Source organism: Mizuhopecten yessoensis, unplaced genomic scaffold, assembly GCF_002113885.1.
Source record: "Mizuhopecten yessoensis strain PY_sf001 unplaced genomic scaffold, ASM211388v2 scaffold10955, whole genome shotgun sequence".
In the NCBI taxonomy this organism is placed as follows: Eukaryota; Metazoa; Mollusca; class Bivalvia; order Pectinida; family Pectinidae; genus Mizuhopecten; species Mizuhopecten yessoensis.
In genome coordinates this window covers 304,021-324,678 of record NW_018408805.1, presented here as the reverse complement: position 1 = coordinate 324,678, position 20,658 = coordinate 304,021, and the positions used below count along the sequence as shown (strand labels likewise).

Here is a 20,658-nt window from a genome sequence, read left to right as displayed (position 1 = left end):
AAGATAAAGATATGTCAAACACTTCAAACAATTTCTGAATTTCTAAAGAAGAACCAAAAAGCATAGAATCGTATAATAGTATTTGGCTGGTAGTTTCAACAGATGGAGCCGATAAAGTTTGCGAGTGAAACATTTGTAGTACAGTATTATATTAAATGAGAATATTTTGCTATGACCGGTTAGATATTCAGGTGAGTGATACAGGCCCTCTGGGCCTCTTGTTTTCTCCCTCTTGGGAAAGTAAGAATATCTAATGGATAAATACCATGGCGTAACTAGTCTTTCAATTTACTATATTTTTTGCCTCCTTGCAGACTGCTGGCACCAGGAGCCTCACCAGCGGCCAACCTTCGCCGAGATTCTGCACCGACTCCGTGAGATTGCCTCCTCTCCTTTTATGACAACTCCTCAGGAATCCTTCCATACTATGCAAGAAGACTGGCGCTTAGAAATAGAAGAAATGTTCAATGAACTCAGACTCAAAGAAAAGGTATGTTTCAAAAACTCATTTACAAGGTAAAGTTTAGGTAGCCAGAAACTGAGAAGGGATACAATTCTAAAACTCTAGAGCAAAGAAATGTAATAACTACAGCTTCTAACCTGTTCTGGTTGTGTCTGAGCATTACACAGTGTTGGAACCCTGTAATAACTACAGCTTCTAACCTGTTCTGGTTGTGTCTGAGCATTACACAGTGTTGGAACCCTGTAATAACTACAGCTTCTAACCTGTTCTGGTTGTGTCCGAGCATTACACAGTGTTGGAACCCTGTAATAACTACAGCTTCTAACCTGTTCTGGTTGTGTCCGAGCATTACACAGTGTTGGAACCCTGTAATAACTACAGCTTCTAACCTGTTCTGGTTGTGTCCGAGCATTACACAGTGTTGGAACCCTGTAATAACTACAGCTTCTAACCTGTTCTGGTTGTGTCCGAGCATTACACAGTGTTGGAACCCTGTAATAACTACAGCTTCTAACCTGTTCTGGTTGTGTCCGAGCATTACACAGTGTTGGAACCCTGTAATAACTACAGCTTCTAACCTGTTCTGGTTGTGTCCGAGCATTACACAGTGTTGGAACCCTGTAATAACTACAGCTTCTAACCTGTTCTGGTTGTGTCCGAGCATTACACAGTGTTGGAACCCTGTAATAACTACAGCTTCTAACCTGTTCTGGTTGTGTCCGAGCATTACACAGTGTTGGAACCCTGTAATAACTACAGCTTCTAACCTGTTCTGGTTGTGTCCGAGCATTACACAGTGTTGGAACCCTGTAATAACTACAGCTTCTAACCTGTTCTGGTTGTGTCCGAGCATTACACAGTGTTGGAACCCTGTAATAACTACAGCTTCTAACCTGTTCTGGTTGTGTCCGAGCATTACACAGTGTTGGAACCCTGTAATAACTACAGCTTCTAACCTGTTCTGGTTGTGTCCGAGCATTACACAGTGTTGGAACCCTGTAATAACTACAGCTTCTAACCTGTTCTGGTTGTGTCCGAGCATTACACAGTGTTGGAACCCTGTAATAACTACAGCTTCTAACCTGTTCTGGTTGTGTCCGAGCATTACACAGTGTTGGAACCCTGTAATAACTACAGCTTCTAACCTGTTCTGGTTGTGTCCGAGCATTACACAGTGTTGGAACCCTGTAATAACTACAGCTTCTAACCTGTTCTGGTTGTGTCCGAGCATTACACAGTGTTGGAACCCTGTAATAACTACAGCTTCTAACCTGTTCTGGTTGTGTCCGAGCATTACACAGTGTTGGAACCCTGTAATAACTACAGCTTCTAACCTGTTCTGGTTGTGTCCGAGCATTACACAGTGTTGGAACCCTGTAATAACTACAGCTTCTAACCTGTTCTGGTTGTGTCCGAGCATTACACAGTGTTGGAACCCTGTAATAACTACAGCTTCTAACCTGTTCTGGTTGTGTCCGAGCATTACACAGTGTTGGAACCCTGTAATAACTACAGCTTCTAACCTGTTCTGGTTGTGTCCGAGCATTACACAGTGTTGGAACCCTGTAATAACTACAGCTTCTAACCTGTTCTGGTTGTGTCCGAGCATTACACAGTGTTGGAACCCTGTAATAACTACAGCTTCTAACCTGTTCTGGTTGTGTCCGAGCATTACACAGTGTTGGAACCCTGTAATAACTACAGCTTCTAACCTGTTCTGGTTGTGTCCGAGCATTACACAGTGTTGGAACCCTGTAATAACTACAGCTTCTAACCTGTTCTGGTTGTGTCCGAGCATTACACAGTGTTGGAACCCTGTAATAACTACAGCTTCTAACCTGTTCTGGTTGTGTCCGAGCATTACACAGTGTTGGAACCCTGTAATAACTACAGCTTCTAACCTGTTCTGGTTGTGTCCGAGCATTACACAGTGTTGGAACCCTGTAATAACTACAGCTTCTAACCTGTTCTGGTTGTGTCCGAGCATTACACAGTGTTGGAACCCTGTAATAACTACAGCTTCTAACCTGTTCTGGTTGTGTCCGAGCATTACACAGTGTTGGAACCCTGTAATAACTACAGCTTCTAACCTGTTCTGGTTGTGTCCGAGCATTACACAGTGTTGGAACCCTGTAATAACTACAGCTTCTAACCTGTTCTGGTTGTGTCCGAGCATTACACAGTGTTGGAACCCTGTAATAACTACAGCTTCTAACCTGTTCTGGTTGTGTCCGAGCATTACACAGTGTTGGAACCCTGTAATAACTACAGCTTCTAACCTGTTCTGGTTGTGTCCGAGCATTACACAGTGTTGGAACCCTGTAATAACTACAGCTTCTAACCTGTTCTGGTTGTGTCCGAGCATTACACAGTGTTGGAACCCTGTAATAACTACAGCTTCTAACCTGTTCTGGTTGTGTCCGAGCATTACACAGTGTTGGAACCCTGTAATAACTACAGCTTCTAACCTGTTCTGGTTGTGTCCGAGCATTACACAGTGTTGGAACCCTGTAATAACTACAGCTTCTAACCTGTTCTGGTTGTGTCCGAGCATTACACAGTGTTGGAACCCTGTAATAACTACAGCTTCTAACCTGTTCTGGTTGTGTCCGAGCATTACACAGTGTTGGAACCCTGTAATAACTACAGCTTCTAACCTGTTCTGGTTGTGTCCGAGCATTACACAGTGTTGGAACCCTGTAATAACTACAGCTTCTAACCTGTTCTGGTTGTGTCCGAGCATTACACAGTGTTGGAACCCTGTAATAACTACAGCTTCTAACCTGTTCTGGTTGTGTCCGAGCATTACACAGTGTTGGAACCCTGTAATAACTACAGCTTCTAACCTGTTCTGGTTGTGTCCGAGCATTACACAGTGTTGGAACCCTGTAATAACTACAGCTTCTAACCTGTTCTGGTTGTGTCCGAGCATTACACAGTGTTGGAACCCTGTAATAACTACAGCTTCTAACCTGTTCTGGTTGTGTCCGAGCATTACACAGTGTTGGAACCCTGTAATAACTACAGCTTCTAACCTGTTCTGGTTGTGTCCGAGCATTACACAGTGTTGGAACCCTGTAATAACTACAGCTTCTAACCTGTTCTGGTTGTGTCCGAGCATTACACAGTGTTGGAACCCTGTAATAACTACAGCTTCTAACCTGTTCTGGTTGTGTCCGAGCATTACACAGTGTTGGAACCCTGTAATAACTACAGCTTCTAACCTGTTCTGGTTGTGTCCGAGCATTACACAGTGTTGGAACCCTGTAATAACTACAGCTTCTAACCTGTTCTGGTTGTGTCCGAGCATTACACAGTGTTGGAACCCTGTAATAACTACAGCTTCTAACCTGTTCTGGTTGTGTCCGAGCATTACACAGTGTTGGAACCCTGTAATAACTACAGCTTCTAACCTGTTCTGGTTGTGTCCGAGCATTACACAGTGTTGGAACCCTGTAATAACTACAGCTTCTAACCTGTTCTGGTTGTGTCCGAGCATTACACAGTGTTGGAACCCTGTAATAACTACAGCTTCTAACCTGTTCTGGTTGTGTCCGAGCATTACACAGTGTTGGAACCCTGTAATAACTACAGCTTCTAACCTGTTCTGGTTGTGTCCGAGCATTACACAGTGTTGGAACCCTGTAATAACTACAGCTTCTAACCTGTTCTGGTTGTGTCCGAGCATTACACAGTGTTGGAACCCTGTAATAACTACAGCTTCTAACCTGTTCTGGTTGTGTCCGAGCATTACACAGTGTTGGAACCCTGTAATAACTACAGCTTCTAACCTGTTCTGGTTGTGTCCGAGCATTACACAGTGTTGGAACCCTGTAATAACTACAGCTTCTAACCTGTTCTGGTTGTGTCCGAGCATTACACAGTGTTGGAACCCTGTAATAACTACAGCTTCTAACCTGTTCTGGTTGTGTCCGAGCATTACACAGTGTTGGAACCCTGTAATAACTACAGCTTCTAACCTGTTCTGGTTGTGTCCGAGCATTACACAGTGTTGGAACCCTGTAATAACTACAGCTTCTAACCTGTTCTGGTTGTGTCCGAGCATTACACAGTGTTGGAACCCTGTAATAACTACAGCTTCTAACCTGTTCTGGTTGTGTCCGAGCATTACACAGTGTTGGAACCCTGTAATAACTACAGCTTCTAACCTGTTCTGGTTGTGTCCGAGCATTACACAGTGTTGGAACCCTGTAATAACTACAGCTTCTAACCTGTTCTGGTTGTGTCCGAGCATTACACAGTGTTGGAACCCTGTAATAACTACAGCTTCTAACCTGTTCTGGTTGTGTCCGAGCATTACACAGTGTTGGAACCCTGTAATAACTACAGCTTCTAACCTGTTCTGGTTGTGTCCGAGCATTACACAGTGTTGGAACCCTGTAATAACTACAGCTTCTAACCTGTTCTGGTTGTGTCCGAGCATTACACAGTGTTGGAACCCTGTAATAACTACAGCTTCTAACCTGTTCTGGTTGTGTCCGAGCATTACACAGTGTTGGAACCCTGTAATAACTACAGCTTCTAACCTGTTCTGGTTGTGTCCGAGCATTACACAGTGTTGGAACCCTGTAATAACTACAGCTTCTAACCTGTTCTGGTTGTGTCCGAGCATTACACAGTGTTGGAACCCTGTAATAACTACAGCTTCTAACCTGTTCTGGTTGTGTCCGAGCATTACACAGTGTTGGAACCCTGTTATAACTAGAACACTGACAGGTCAGTAAGAGCCCTGTCTTGTGGCAATATATCCCCCATAATCATCAAGAAGCAATTTGCCCATATAGCTGAGCTTGACATTTGACATTTTGACTTCAAAAAGAATCGCAAGGAAGCAAAATATAAATTTTACATGTACTATGACGCGAGTCTTGTTTCATTCCACCTCCATATTTGTTGGGCTAACAGAAATGTAAATACTGGTGTAATACATATTTGTTAGCTTTGATTTGTTTTATTTCACCTTATAAACCTCCTCCATCAAGAGCCAGAGTCAAAGTCAGAGATCCCCTTTGTCTTTGACCTTTGGACCCAAATGACCTTAACCATTAACCCAGTGACCCTGATCTTTGGTCAGTTGATTTATTCTTTAATTCTGACCAACGATGCTTCATAATATCATAACAAAAAAAGTTCATGGGTGAAAAATACAAAACTTGACCTTGACCCTTTGGACTCCGTAACCTGGATCTAAGGTCAGTTTACTCTGTGTTAAGTTCTGAACAAGTTTGCTACATAATAACATTAAAAAAAGTTCATCAGTAAAAAGATACAATAATTGACCTTGACATTGACCACGTGACCTTGACCTTAAGTCAGTTGACTCCTTTTTAAATTCGGACCAACTTTGCTTCATAATGTCATAACAAAAAGGTTAATCAGTTAAAAAGATACACAATTTGACCTTGACCTTTGACTCAGTGACTTTGCCCTTTGGTCAAATGACTCCTTGTTTAATTCCCGCAAACATTGCTTCAAAGTGTCATAATGAAATGTTCACCAGCAAAAAAATACTAAATTTTACCTTGACCTTTGACCGAGTGACCTTGACCTTAAGTCAGTTGCCTCTTTGTTAAATTCCGACCAACTTTGCTTCGTAAAGTCATACCAAAATGTTCACCAGTGAAAAGATACAAAATTCAACCTTGACCTTTGACCCAATGACCTTGACATTTGGTCTGGTTGACTCCTTGTTTAATTCTGATCAACTTTGCTTCATCATACCATAACAAAATGTTCATCAGTGAAAATAAGCAAAATTTGACCTTGACCTTTGAATCTAATGACCTTGACTTTTTACATCAATGTGTATATTTGTGAACTAAACATCTTGACCAAGTTTCATGTACATCGGTCAATAAATACCAAAGTTATCAGCCAGGAACAAAATTTGTGGACAGACAGACAGACAGACAAGGTGATTACTATAGGGCACCCGTATCTCCGATAAGGGGCCCTAACTACAGCTTCTAACCTGTTCTGGTTGTGTCCGAGCATTACACAGTGTTGGAACCCTGTAATAACTACAGCTTCTAACCTGTTCTGGTTGGTTGTGTCCGAGCATTACACAGTGTTGGAACCCTTTAAGGATTTCCCACCCTTCGTAATACACATGTTTTTCTTGTCCTATTTTCGTGTCGTCATTTCCCTATCGGGTATTTCATTACTGTAGTGTAAATTATAGTAACACCGGGTAAAAAATAGTACACGTGCGTGACGATGATATGTCAACACCCGATATCGAGACTTAACTGGGAAATGTATAATCACACATACTCCAGAAATAAAGATTCCGATACAAAGACATAAACGAACAAACAGGAAGACACCGACATCAGATCAGACGACTTTAAGAAGGTTGTATATAGATGAGGCACATGGAATGTAGACTAATGTGTTTTGTTTATCAACCTCACCTGTACAAATCGCGTGCTAGCACTAGTTCACAAGCTCGGGGTCGCTACTATTTTTGTTGTCGAGCGAGTTACGCTCTGTCAGGTAAATCATTTCACCAATGCAAACAACTCTGTGAAAAGAATGTTTTGTAAAATATCAAGACCCCTTAAAACACTAGTGCACATGATAACAGCATACCATACAATAGCCTATGGTTACATATGTACCTGACATGTAAACATTTATACCATGCGTAAGCGGGCTATGGAATGATGTCCAAAGTGTACATGATTGAGAGTAATTTTGTTCCATAAAAGAACAGTAAATTGACAATTTTGATATCATAATTTAATTTCTTGACATTGTGTAAATCATATCCCTCTGCAAAAAGTTCCGATTTTTTTCAAGATAGACAACTCTCATCAGGATCAAAATGATAGTAAAATGTAAAATAAAATCATCTCTGCATAGTGACATAACCATTATGTGAAACTTTTATTGAAACTTTTATTGAATTCTGCTGGTTAATTGCTAAAGGGTTGAGCCTCCTTAAGGGTGATTGATTGGTAAGCAAACTTTGACTGTACACAACAGATACACAGGAACAGTACAACCACTAAAGCATCTTATTTGGAGTATATGACAACATTAAGAGGGCAGGTATAAAGATTATCCACACCTGTTGTAACACAAATTTAAATCAAGCCCCTGGATAACCAATAGTTGTTACATGTATATTTATGAAGCACAGAATACCTGGGATCTATTATGTAAGAATTTTCTCCCTTTGTAGATGTACTCCTTAAGCCCCTGAAATCAAGTGGTTAATGTTGGTCCTTGAAAATCTTTTATGTAAGAAAAGTGTCATTTAAAACTGTGTTTTTTCCTTGAAATGCTGTTGATGTATTCAATTAATGATTTTAGGAGCTTCGATGCAGGGAAGAGGAGTTGACAAAAGCAGCATTGCAGCAAAAGAAAATAGAGGAACTCCTTCACAAGCGCGAGCAGGAACTAAAGGAGAGGGAGATAGAGCTGGTGGAGCGTGAACTTAACATCATGATCCTACAGCAGATCATGGGTAACCCAAAACCTAGGACAAGAAAGGGAAAATTTAAAAAGAGTCGCCTAAAACTTCTGAAATATGGAGGCAGCTCCATCAGCGAACCCTCAGGTAATCAAATTGTCTGAAAGTGGGAATGTCCACGTTGTGGCTCTTTAAACTGATCATCGCATTGTGGAAATGTTCGCATTGGTAATGGTTCTGAAATCCGTATATTCTGCGTCTATTACCCATGTAATCTATAAATGAAGATTCACGTGTGGATATCTTTTTGCACATATTCACTCGATGTAGCATTTCCACACTGTGAAATTTCCACTTTTACAATATATGCACTGTATTTGTCTGGATGCATCACTTCCTGTAAAAAAGTTTTAAATATAAACTAGGAAAAAGAAATTGTCACTTCAGGACCTCAATTTGTGAATCTAATATAAGATACAAATACCTACTTTACGTCTGGGCTCCAAATAAATGTTTTCCAAAATTTAGATGTTTTCATATTAGAACACCTAGAAGTAAGAAGAAAATCTATGAATTCTTGTGATTGGTAAAAATTAGAACCAGATATTTCAATGTAAGTGTTGAACATGTCTTTATGTCTTTATTTGTGTGTAATTTCAGACTTTCGACACAATATCACTGTTCAGCATGAATCGCCGTATCACCATGGTCATCCGGCTAGTCCAGAAAGCCCACCACACTCACCAACTTCATTTCATCCTCCCCGGCTACGGGCCATAGCTTGTAAGTATTTCCTCTGTGTGGGCTGTAGCTTCTATTGACTAAGGAAGTCCATCCTACCCGTCTGGATAGGGCCAATAGCTTGTAAGGGTTTCCTCTGTGTGGGCTGTAGCTTCTATTGACTAAATAAGTCCGTCTTACACGTCTGGATAGGGCCAATAGCTTGTAAGGTTTCCTCTGTGTGGGCTATATCTTATATTGACTAAGAAAGTCCATCTTTCCCGTCTGGATAGGGCCAATAGCTTGTAAGGTTTCCTCTGTGGGCTGTAGCTTCTATTGACTAAGGAAGTCCATCCTACCCGTCTGGATAGGGCCAATAGCTTGTAAGGTTTCCTCTGTGGGCTGTAGCTTCTATTGACTAAGGAAGTCCATCTTTCCCGTCAGGATAGGGCCAATAGCTTGTAAGGATTTCCTCTGTGTGGGCTGTAGCTTCTATTGACTAAATAAGTCCGTCTTACCCGTCTGGATAGGGCCAATAGCTTGTAAGGATTTCCTCTGTGTGGGCTGTTACTTCTATTGACTAAGAAAGTCCATCTTTCCCGTCTGGATAGGGCCAAAAGCTTGTAAGGATTTCCTCTGTGTGGGCTGTTACTTCTATTGACTTTTTATCATCTCGTATTCAAACCATACTTTGTAATTAAAGGGGCTGGTCGGGGAAAAAATGTCATATTTGCTAAAATGGCATACACATGTTTAAAATACCTTCTTATGAAATATACCAATACAAATTTTGCTGAAATTCACTCCCTAAAAGTAAAAGTTATAATTATATTAAAGAAATCCTAAATTGTCACCTGACAGTCTAAAACTCTCAATTGACCCAGATCAGTGATGTAATTTTACTGCATGCGGTCATCAACAAGGTCAAATGTAAACATCGCGGCGAAAGAAAAAGATGCATGCAAAATTCATGACAGGCACGAGGTATCAATACCGTTATATATAACAACAACAAAAGGTAGGAATACTACACTTGCATCATACAGGACCCTTGAAAACAATTATTTACGTATGGTATTGCTGTCTTGTCCGCTAGTTGAGTCCAACATGGCACATGACGTCGTGCTATTGTTGTTATCTTCACTGCCTCACTTTCGAAACAACCATGTGACATATCTGATATAGATCTGCGCTAAATTTACACGGGGCTTCCCCGACATTTCAGTGGTCAAAATTGGACATTGCAAGCAGAACTCGACCATCATATTGCTGTGGTATAACTTTTGGAAGGCCAGAGAACGCATTTAGACCCATTTATTTTGTAATTTTTCTCCGACCAGCCCCTTTAAGCCCATTTCATTTTGTTGCTCTGATCGGAAGCCATACCTGGTTTCCAAAGAAAAATACTTGGTACTTATTACCCTTTCATGCCATAGAATATTGATCTGTTAAACTTAAAACAGTTATTTTCTACTAGTACAATAGTGTTAAAATAGACTAGCTATCAAATACTGACACAGTAAATATACAGGATACCATTACTAAACCTGATGTCATTACATTTTAGATCCAGCTGATGGGATCAAAGGTCAAACCTGGGGACCAAGCACTGCAAAAAAGGAACGCCATCCAAGGTCATCTGTCTTTTTCGGGGATGGAAGGTGGTCAAAAAGTGCTCCAAACTTAGAGCGATCTCTCAAACATATAGGTGGACATTCCAATATAGGGGCACTTCAGGAACTTTGTAAGTAATAATCACCAAGGCATATGGAGTAACAATGTAATAGCAACTCAGGAACAAAAGGTTTTTAATGGTAACTCAGGAACAGGATGTTTTTAGGTCACCTGAGACAAAGACAAAGTGACCTGTAGCGATCGCCTTTTGCCCGCCGTCTATAAACAGTTAACATTTTTGACTTCTTCTCCAATACCCCTGAACCAATTTCAATGAAATTTTGCAGAAACCTTTCATGGCCAAAGGTCAACCGAAATTGTGAATTATATCGCCCCCAGGCCTGAGGGGCGGGGCAAAAAAAGGTCAAATTGACTAAAATTTAAAAAAAAAATCTTCTCAAGATCCAGATATGGTAGAGTCAAATACTCTTCATAGATGGAAGGGTCTTAAGGTGCTTTACCAAAATTATGAATTTCATGACCTGGGGGTCTCTCGTTTCCCCCTGGGGACGGGGTAAACTTGACTAGTTTATATAGGGAAATCACATTTTGGACCAGCATTTGTTTAATTTCCTTTGGAATTAATTCAAACTTGGTTAGCATTATCAGTATTGGATAGCAGTTTGATGGTATGCACTTATCAGCCCTGACTGTTCCCCAGGGGCTGATGGGTGGGGGGCCAAAATGGGTTGAATTGACTGAAATTTCAAAAATCTTCTTCTCAAGACCCAGATACGGTAGAATCAAATACTCTTCATAGATGGAAGAGTCTTAAGATGCTTTACCAAAATTGTGAATTTCATGACCCTGGGGTTTCACGTTTCCCCCTGGGGAGGGAATAAACTTAACTCTAGTTTATATGGGGAAATCAAATTGCTGGTAACTCTGGAAAAGAAGGTTTGTAATGGCAACTCAGGAACAGTAAGTTTGTAATGGTAACTCAGGAACAGGAAGTATGTAATGGTAACTAAGAAACAGGAATTTTGTAATGGTAACTCAGGAACAGGAATTATGTAATGGTAACTCAGTAACAGGAATTTTGTAATGGTAACTCAGGAACAGGAATTATGTAATGGTAACTCAGGAACAGGAATTATGTAATGGTAACTCAGGAACAGGAATTATGTAATGGTAACTCAGGAACAGGAATTATGTAATGGTAACTCAGGAACAGGAATTATGTAATGGTAACTCAGGAACAGGAATTATGTAATGGTAACTCAGGAACAGGAATTATGTAATGGTAACTCAGGAACAGGAATTATGTAATGGTAACTCAGGAACAGGAATTATGTAATGGTAACTCAGGAACAGGAAGTTTGTAATAGTAACTCAGGAACAGGAAGTTTGTAATAGTAACTCAGGAACAGGACATTTGTAATGGTAACTAAGGAACAGGAAGTTTGTTATGGTAACTAAGGAACAGGAAGTTTGTAATAGTAACTCAGGAACAGGAAGTTTCTAATGGTAACTCAGGAACAGGAAGTTTCTAATGGTAACTCAGGAACAGGTAGTTTCTAATGGTAACTCAGGAACAGGAAGATTCTAATGGTAACTCAGGAACAGGAAGTTTGTAATGATCACACAGGAACAGGAAGATTCTAATGGTAACTCAGGAGCAGGAAGTTTGTTTGTAATGATCACACAGGAACAGGAAGTTTGTATGTAATGATCACACAGGAACAGGAAGTTTGTATGTAATGATCACACAGGAACAGTAATTTTATAGTTGTAATTTAAGGCCAGGCGGTTTGTTTGAAATAATTTCTAAGGAACAGGAAGTTTGCAAAGATCACTGAGCAATTTGAAGTTTGTAATGGTTTGAAGCTTATCCTTGTCTACGGTGGATCGTAGAGTGTATATACAAGACTCACTCACTGGAATAACAGATTTGTTTCGCACAATGTTGATATATTAAGTATATAGGTACATGTATGTTGACCCTTAAGTGAATAACATTATAATTCTTAGACTTCACACTGGCATTAATCCTTTATCTCCGACATATCAATACAAATACCTGCAAAAATCTACATTGAGATATCAAACTAAATGTAATCCATCATCTGGGAAATATGTTCAAAGATGTATATACTTACTAACTTCTCTCTTTTTTCTTTTTCTTTATTAAGGCATTTGCTTGCCCGAGTCAGTAACTCAAAACTATACGTAATACTGAAATCTATATCAAGCATGAGAAATATAGATTGTATAGTATGATACATAGTCTTTTATTTAGATGTGTGCCAATATTTGAGACCTTCGTTGCAGTAATATTGCTTGCATTTTAGCTTTACTTTTGTCATGAACATAAAACCATGCTTTACAAAATCAGTTATGATTTTGTAATTTGTTTTACACAAAAAAATGATATTACCATGGTTTTGTTTAAAGTTAAATAAATTGCTTGGTTGTAAAGTAAACGATAAAAGAAGAAAAAATATATTTTGTAATGTAGTACTTACACAGGAAATAATTTTCAATATTCTTAACTTAATGTTAAGTTACTGGGTCTTTTTGACAGTCTCTGATGAGTCGCCTTGCAGCTTATTTTCAGAAGGTATGGATGAAAGGTTTAACAAGAGTGGTTGTGGGGAGGCCGTAAATCTGAATTATTTACATTGCTATTAGCAATCCCTACTGAAAGTGTTGCATGTGGTGAATTAGAATGCTTGTAACAGAAACACAGAAATATTGAGGAGAAAATAAGCTTTCATGAGTTATGTCCCTTTGCAAGAAAATCATTGAATGTTTAATTCACAAGACATGTTTGATAAAATGAAAAATATTTCGCTTATTTCATGAATTAATTTATATAATTTTTCTGATGAAGCCCTAGCAGGAAAATGCTGCATTCATATCCAGTTAGAGTTAGTCATATCCACCCCATACATCCATTTAGAGTTAGTCAAATCCACCCCATACATCCATTTAGAGTAAGTCATATCCCCCCCATACATCCATTTAGAGTAAGTCATATCCACCCCATACATCCATTTAGAGTTAGTCATATCCCCCCCATACATCCATTTAGAGTTAGTCATATCCACCCCATACATCCATTTAGAGTTAGTCAAATCCACCCCATACATCCATTTAGAGTAAGTCATATCCCCCCCATACATCCATTTAGAGTTAGTCATATCCTCCCCATACATCCATTTAGAGTTAGTCATATCCTCCCCATACATCCATTTAGAGTAAGTCATATCCTCCCCATACATCCATTTAGAGTTAGTCATATCCACCCCATACATCCTTATAGAGTAAGTCATATCCACCCCATACATCCATTTAGAGTAAGTCATATCCTCCCCATACATCCATGTAGAGTTAGTCATATCCACCCCATACATCCATTTAGAGTTAATCATATCCACCACATACATCCATTTAGAGTAAGTCATATCCACTCCATACATCCATTTAGAGTTAGTCATATCCTCCCCATACATCCATTTAGAGTTAGTCAAATCCACCCCATACATCCATTTAGAGTAAGCCATATCCACCCCATACATCCATTTAGAGTTAGCCATATCCACCCCATACATCCATTTAGAGTATGTCATATCCACCCCATACATCCATTTAGAGTTAGCCATATCCACCCCATACATCCATTTAGAGTTAATCATATCCACCCCATACATCCATTTAGAGTTAATCATATCCACCCCATACATCCATTTAGAGTTAATCATATCCACCACATACATCCATTTAGAGTAAGTCATATCCACTCCATACATCCATTTAGAGTTAGTCATATCCTCCCCATACATCCATTTAGAGTTAGTCAAATCCACCCCATCCATCCATTTAGAGTAAGTCATATCCACCCCACACATCCATTTAGAGTTAGTCATATCCACCCCATACATCCATTTAGAGTTGGTCATATCCACCCCATACATCCATTTAGAGGAAGTCATATCCACCCCATACATCCATTTAGAGTAAGCCATATCCACCCCATACATCCATTTAGAGTTAATCATATCCACCCCATACATCCATTTAGAGTTAGCCATATCCACCCCATACATCCATTTAGAGTTGGTCATATCCACCCCATACATCCATTTAGAATAAGTCATATCCACCCCATACATCCATTTAGAGTATGTCATATCCACCCCATACATCCATTTAGAGTTAGCCATATCCACCCCATACATCCATTTAGAGTTGGTCATATCCACCCCATACATCCATTTAGAGTTAATCATATCCACCCCATACATCCATTTAGAGTTAGCCATATCCACCCCATACATCCATTTAGAGTTAGTCAAATCCACCCCATACATCCATTTAGAGTAAGCCATATCCACCCCATACATCCATTTAGAGTTAGCCATATCCACCCCATACATCCATTTAGAGTTAGCCATATCCACCCCATACATCCATTTAGAGTTAATCATATCCACCACATACATCCATTTAGAGTAAGTCATATCCACTCCATACATCCATTTAGAGTTAGTCATATCCGCCCCATACATCCATTTAGAGTAAGTCATATCCACTCCATACATCCATTTAGAGTTAGTCATATCCCCCCCATACATCCATTTAGAGTTAGTCATATCCTCCCCATACATCCATTTAGAGTTAGTCATATCCTCCCCATACATCCATTTAGAGTTAGTCAAATCCACCCCATACATCCATTTAGAGTAAGCCATATCCACCCCATACATCCATTTAGAGTAAGCCATATCCACCCCATACATCCATTTAGAGTTAGCCATATCCACCCCATACATCCATTTAGAGTTAATCATATCCACCCCATACATCCATTTAGAGTTAATCATATCCACCCCATACATCCATTTAGAGTAAGCCATATCCACCCCATACATCCATTTAGAGTTAATCATATCCACCACATACATCCATTTAGAGTAAGTCATATCCTCCCCATACATCCATTTAGAGTTAGTCAAATCCACCCCATACATCCATTTAGAGTAAGCCATATCCACCCCATACATCCATTTAGAGTTAATCATATCCACCCCATACATCCATTTAGAGTTAGCCATATCCACCCCATACATCCATTTAGAGTTAGCCATATCCACCCCATACATCCATTTAGAGTTAATCATATCCACCCCATACATCCATTTAGAGTTAATCATATCCACCCCATACATCCATTTAGAGTTAATCATATCCACCCCATACATCCATTTAGAGTTGGTCATATCCACCCCATACATCCATTTAGAGTTAGCCATATCCACCCCATACATCCATTTAGAGTTAATCATATCCACCCCATACATCCATTTAGAGTTAGCCATATCCACCCCATACATCCATTTAGAGTTAATCATATCCACCCCATACATCCATTTAGAGTTAGCCATATCCACCCCATACATCCATTTAGAGTTAATCATATCCACCCCATACATCCATTTAGAGTATGTCATATCCACCCCATACATCCATTTAGAGTAAGCCATATCCACCCCATACATCCATTTAGAGTTAGCCATATCCACCCCATACATCCATTTAGAGTATGTCATATCCACCCCATACATCCATTTAGAGTTAGCCATATCCACCCCATACATCCATTTAGAGTAAGCCATATCCACCCCATACATCCATTTAGAGTAAGCCATATCCACCCCATACATCCATTTAGAGTTGGTCATATCCACCCCATACATCCATTTAGAGTAAGCCATATCCACCCCATACATCCATTTAGAGTTAGCCATATCCACCCCATACATCCATTTAGAGTATGTCATATCCACCCCATACATCCATTTAGAGTAAGTCATATCAGGCCCAAACATTCATTTTCCTGGTCAAGCCTTAGATTCCTCATTGATGAAACTTCAGACACATGTGCATTATGGTGTGTTGTTGCTTATTATTTTCAGGGTCAAGGTTACTGTTAAAGCTCGAAAGTTGAATTTCATATTTTATCCCAGTCTTAATTTTGTAATTGTTGCAGAAATATCTCTATGAAAATGTGCATCACCCCTAAATGGCATGTCAATACTTCTCAAAGGTCATGGCCATTGTTAAAATTAACATGTAATATTTGCTGTTCTGTATAACTTTATTATTTACTGTAGATATAAATAATTTAGTTTTGTTCAGTACTGATAAAAAAAAATCCAATCTTCTTCATTTTTGATTTTAAAATAAACAATAAAAAACTAGCTGCTATTGGGCACCCTGACCTGATCAAAAGAGGGTTTAATCCATATATACCTCTTGGGAGCATCCATGTCTTCTATTATGCAAAGTAGTTCTATTTATATCTTTCTATATTTCTTAATTTGCATGATTTTTCTGTTATTCTTATGTCTTGACATTTTTTCCCAGGTGTTGGAAGACATTTGAACTTTGACCTATTTAACCAATAGACAAAGACTACTCTTGACCTTAAACAACTGACCCATATGAAGATGAGGGTTATAACTAATCGCCTTTTAACTTTTAACTTTTTAGTAAGGTACATGTGGGAGTCTTTAACGTTTGCTCTAAACGTATTTGATCAATGTATGTGTGGGTACTCGTGACCTGTTTGACCTAGATGTGTGGGGACTCGTGACCTGTTTGACCTAGATGTGTGGGGACCCATGACCTGTTTGACCTAGATGTGTATGAGGATTCCTATCTTTTTACCCTTGACCCCTTTTAATTGAAAAAGACCTTGGATGTTGGATGTAGTTGTTAGAACTATACCTTTTGGAGAGTGTTATTGTCTGTAGATGTGCATACAAGGTATTGGTGATACAAGATGTCCACAACGTCGGATAGTAACAGGAGTGACATTGATATCTTGTAAATCTCCACTATGGTTATGTGGGGAAGACAGATCCCTTCATTCAGGAGCTGAACTACTCTAAAGTAGAAGCTGAAATAATTGTGGCTGTTTCAGTTATGTTTATTTTTAACTCCATTGGACACAAAGCTGTCCCAATATTTTCACCCAATGAAACAATTGGCATTCATTGCTAGATTAAATTAGAACGTCCCTGCTGATTTCTCCCAGGCAGCAGTGTGTACATGTGTTAAAACACTGATTACTGTTGAATACCGATCATTTCCACTAAATTATTGAAAAATGTCTAAAGGTATTACAGTCCTTTCATTTTATATGCATGGGTATTTAGAAGTATTTTAATCTTGTGTCCCGACTGTGTTTAAAAAAAAATCAAAGGTTTTTAAACAATGTTCTCTAAAAAAAAAAAAAACATACCAATGTTTCACTAAAAAAAAAAGACATGGAACTAAACATGTTTTTATAATGAGTCAATAAATCTGAATTAATGAACTGATAATCCAAAACTGCTGACTTGATATAAGATTTTAATGATTATTAAGTACAGGGACAGATGATTGTTATAGTTGCAAGACATGATGTATAATTATGTAAATAAAATTGCTTGTCTTGTTTAATTTTATTTCTCCGTGTTCCAGATGGTGATGAAAATGATTTGCCGGTTGAGCTTTTTGAGGAGGGGCGAGGGAGAAACATTCCATACGAGTCTGGCGATTCAGGGAAAAGTTCTTCACTACCAGACAAGAAAAAAGCTGAAAATAAGACAGAGTCTGTGTTGCTCAATATGGCAGCCATGTTGGTTGCCGTGGCAGCAGGGTTTGACATCAGGTCAACCCCTCTTGCCCCGCAGAACTCCAGGGAGGACAATCGTGTTGTGCGTAGAAAAAGAGACTCTTATATTGGAAACCGTCGTGATGCCTATAATGCGGCTGTGCGTGATTCCTTTATAGAACCCGATGAATTCTCAGCTTATCGCTTTACCTCAACTTCCGGCTACCCACACAATACATATCATGGCTGCAGCGTGAAGCATCGCCCGAGCATTAACATGGATGTGCCTATTCGGTTTACAGAACAAAACGAACAAAATTCAACAACTCCTTCAACTCACACAACAAGTACTTTAACATCGCACTCAACTCCGAAACGCCAGTCATTATACAGTGAGAGTGATACTAGTACTGTCATTTCTCCATCTCCTTATCCCGAACACCGGGGACATGGGACACTCCAGAGACAGACATCTGATGGCAGTAATTACGACACACCAAGAACATCTAAAAGTTCCCATAGACATTCTGTAACGTTTGAAGACGATTTCAGACCTGATTTCATCCGAGACAGTAAAAACAACAATTCAAATAGACTCTCCCCTTCTAATTCCTCAGGTTCAGGCCCACCCATTCCGCCTCAAGACTTTGAGTCACGGGGCACACCAAACAGATCTTCTCTGCATCGCAGTGACTATAGTTCTAGACAACAGGAGTCTGAAGCTCCTCCACCGATTCCCCCACGCCGTCGGATAAACACAAACGGAGATGTGTCTGTGCCAGAGAGGCCCTCAACGCTGGACGTGGGGCCTCGACATAGACCGACACTTGTGAGAATACCACCGCTTCAACAGAACAACAAAAATGTTGCTAGCAGCGAGGCCTCACCAGTGCAGGTCGACAAGAATGAAGCGATGTACCGGCAGCAAGACGGAAACTCCGACACAACTCCTTACTACTCAACTCGCTCGAGTCTGTCTCCTGGTCACACACCACCGCACATCGCTCACCAGACCACCCTCCTAGACATTGACGTGGAGGGACAGAGTCAGGATATTACCGCTCCCCTTATACAGCCGGAGTCACAATTCCGCTATTCAGACTTTGAAAAGCATGATGTACTCTATTGAGGCAAATGTTACACTTAAACAGATATAACTATATAGATGTATAATGTGATATTTAAAAAAGAAAACTGAGATCAACGTTTCTTCAGAAATATGTTCAGTTTTCAGTGTTCCAAGTTATCAATATTGAATAGCAATCTCTTGTGTTCTGTAATTGAAAATGAAATGAATTGTAACATCATTTCATCAATTTTTTTTTTTTTTCATATCTTTATTATTATTACATGTTGCTATCCTTTTTGGTTAAGACATACTTAAGCATACTGACAGATTTTTGTCTTGTTTGTATTTATCGTGTGTTAGCCAAAGTAAAATATCAAGAAAAATGTGATTTTGTAACAAAAGAACAAGCTATTATTTTATAAGTGTTGGTGTGTCTGTCTATGTGTTTGTATAGTACACTGAAGTCTGTTGTGTACAATCTATAACGTAGAACAATTTGTTGATATTCACAATAACATATAGCCTATTTAAGTGATAAGTTAGTATGTAAGGGCTTAACAAGTGGTAAAGAAACCTACCGTTTTGTTTTCATTGATACACTTAACGAGTGGATCCTAAAAACAAAGACTTCATTCCTGTACTCATAGTTTATTCATGGGACTAGTAGAATTTCTGGAAATACTGAAATTTAACAGGAGGAACCCATAGATTTTATAATACAATTGAAAAGTACTCATCAAAACTAATTGTAGATTGATCATTACAGCCATCACCCGAGTTGGTTTTGTGATTAGTTTCTACTCCTGATATTTGATCAACATCGCTCTCCGATTTTTCGGATTGCTGTGTTGTAGTTACCGGTATGCGAATCGTAAATTCAGTATTGCTGCCTACGATACTGCCATAAATCGTTGCAGGAAGAGCTTTTCTTTTTATTAATGAAACAGAAATTGTCACTTTTTCCTAGATTTAGTGACCAAAATATTAAGGTTTGAGTCTATTTTTAGCTCACCTGGCCCGAAGGGCCAAGTGAGCTTATGGCATGGTGCGGCGTCCGCCGTCCGTCCGTCGTCCGTCCGGCGTCAACTTTTTACTTTAAACAACTTCTTCTGAATAACCAAGAGGCCTAGGGTGATGATAGTTGGCCAGTAACATGCCGGGATGAAGGGCTACCAAGTTTGTTCAAATAAATGACCTTCACCGACTTTCAAGGTCACAGGGGTCAAATATGTTTAAAACCTTTAAACAACTTTTTCTGAATAACCGAGAGGCCTAGGATGATGATATATGGCCAGTAACAAGCTTGGATGAAGGGCTTCCAAGTTCGTTCAAATAAATGACCTTGCCTTATATTCGAGGTCACAGGGGTCAAATATATTAAAATCTTTTAAACAACTTCTTCTGAATAACCGAGAGGCCTAGGGTGATGATATTTGGCCAGTAACATGCTGAGATGAAGGGCTTCCAAGTTTGTTCAAATAAATGACCTTGATTTATATTCAAGGTCACAAGGGTCAAATATGTTTAAAACCTTTAAACGACTTCTTCTGAATAACCAAGAGGCCTAGGATGATGATATTTGGCCAGTAACATGCTGGGATGAAGGGCTACCAAGTTTGTTCAAATAAATGACCTTGATTTATATTCAAGGTCACTGGGGTCAAATATGTTTAAAACCTTTAAACGACTTC

The 20,658-nt window shown here is 39.4% G+C and overlaps 1 protein-coding gene across 2 annotated transcripts in view; it reads left to right on the top strand.

Moving 5' to 3' along the window:
- Window positions 1-20,039, top strand: part of LOC110464077 (mitogen-activated protein kinase kinase kinase 11-like) — a 68,589-nt gene extending 48,550 nt beyond the window's left edge. The window contains exons 4-9 of one of the 2 annotated variants that reach the window (XM_021519108.1): window positions 315-490; window positions 7,802-8,048; window positions 8,562-8,684; window positions 10,189-10,365; window positions 12,820-12,855; window positions 17,766-20,039. In XM_021519108.1, coding sequence (XP_021374783.1) covers window positions 315-490; window positions 7,802-8,048; window positions 8,562-8,684; window positions 10,189-10,365; window positions 12,820-12,855; window positions 17,766-19,027 — 2,021 coding nt within the window. In that variant the 3' untranslated portion in view covers window positions 19,028-20,039. The remainder of the gene's footprint in view (window positions 1-314; window positions 491-7,801; window positions 8,049-8,561; window positions 8,685-10,188; window positions 10,366-12,819; window positions 12,856-17,765) is intronic. The other variant, XM_021519110.1, reaches the window with a different exon arrangement.
- Window positions 20,040-20,658: the final 619 nt, after the last annotated feature.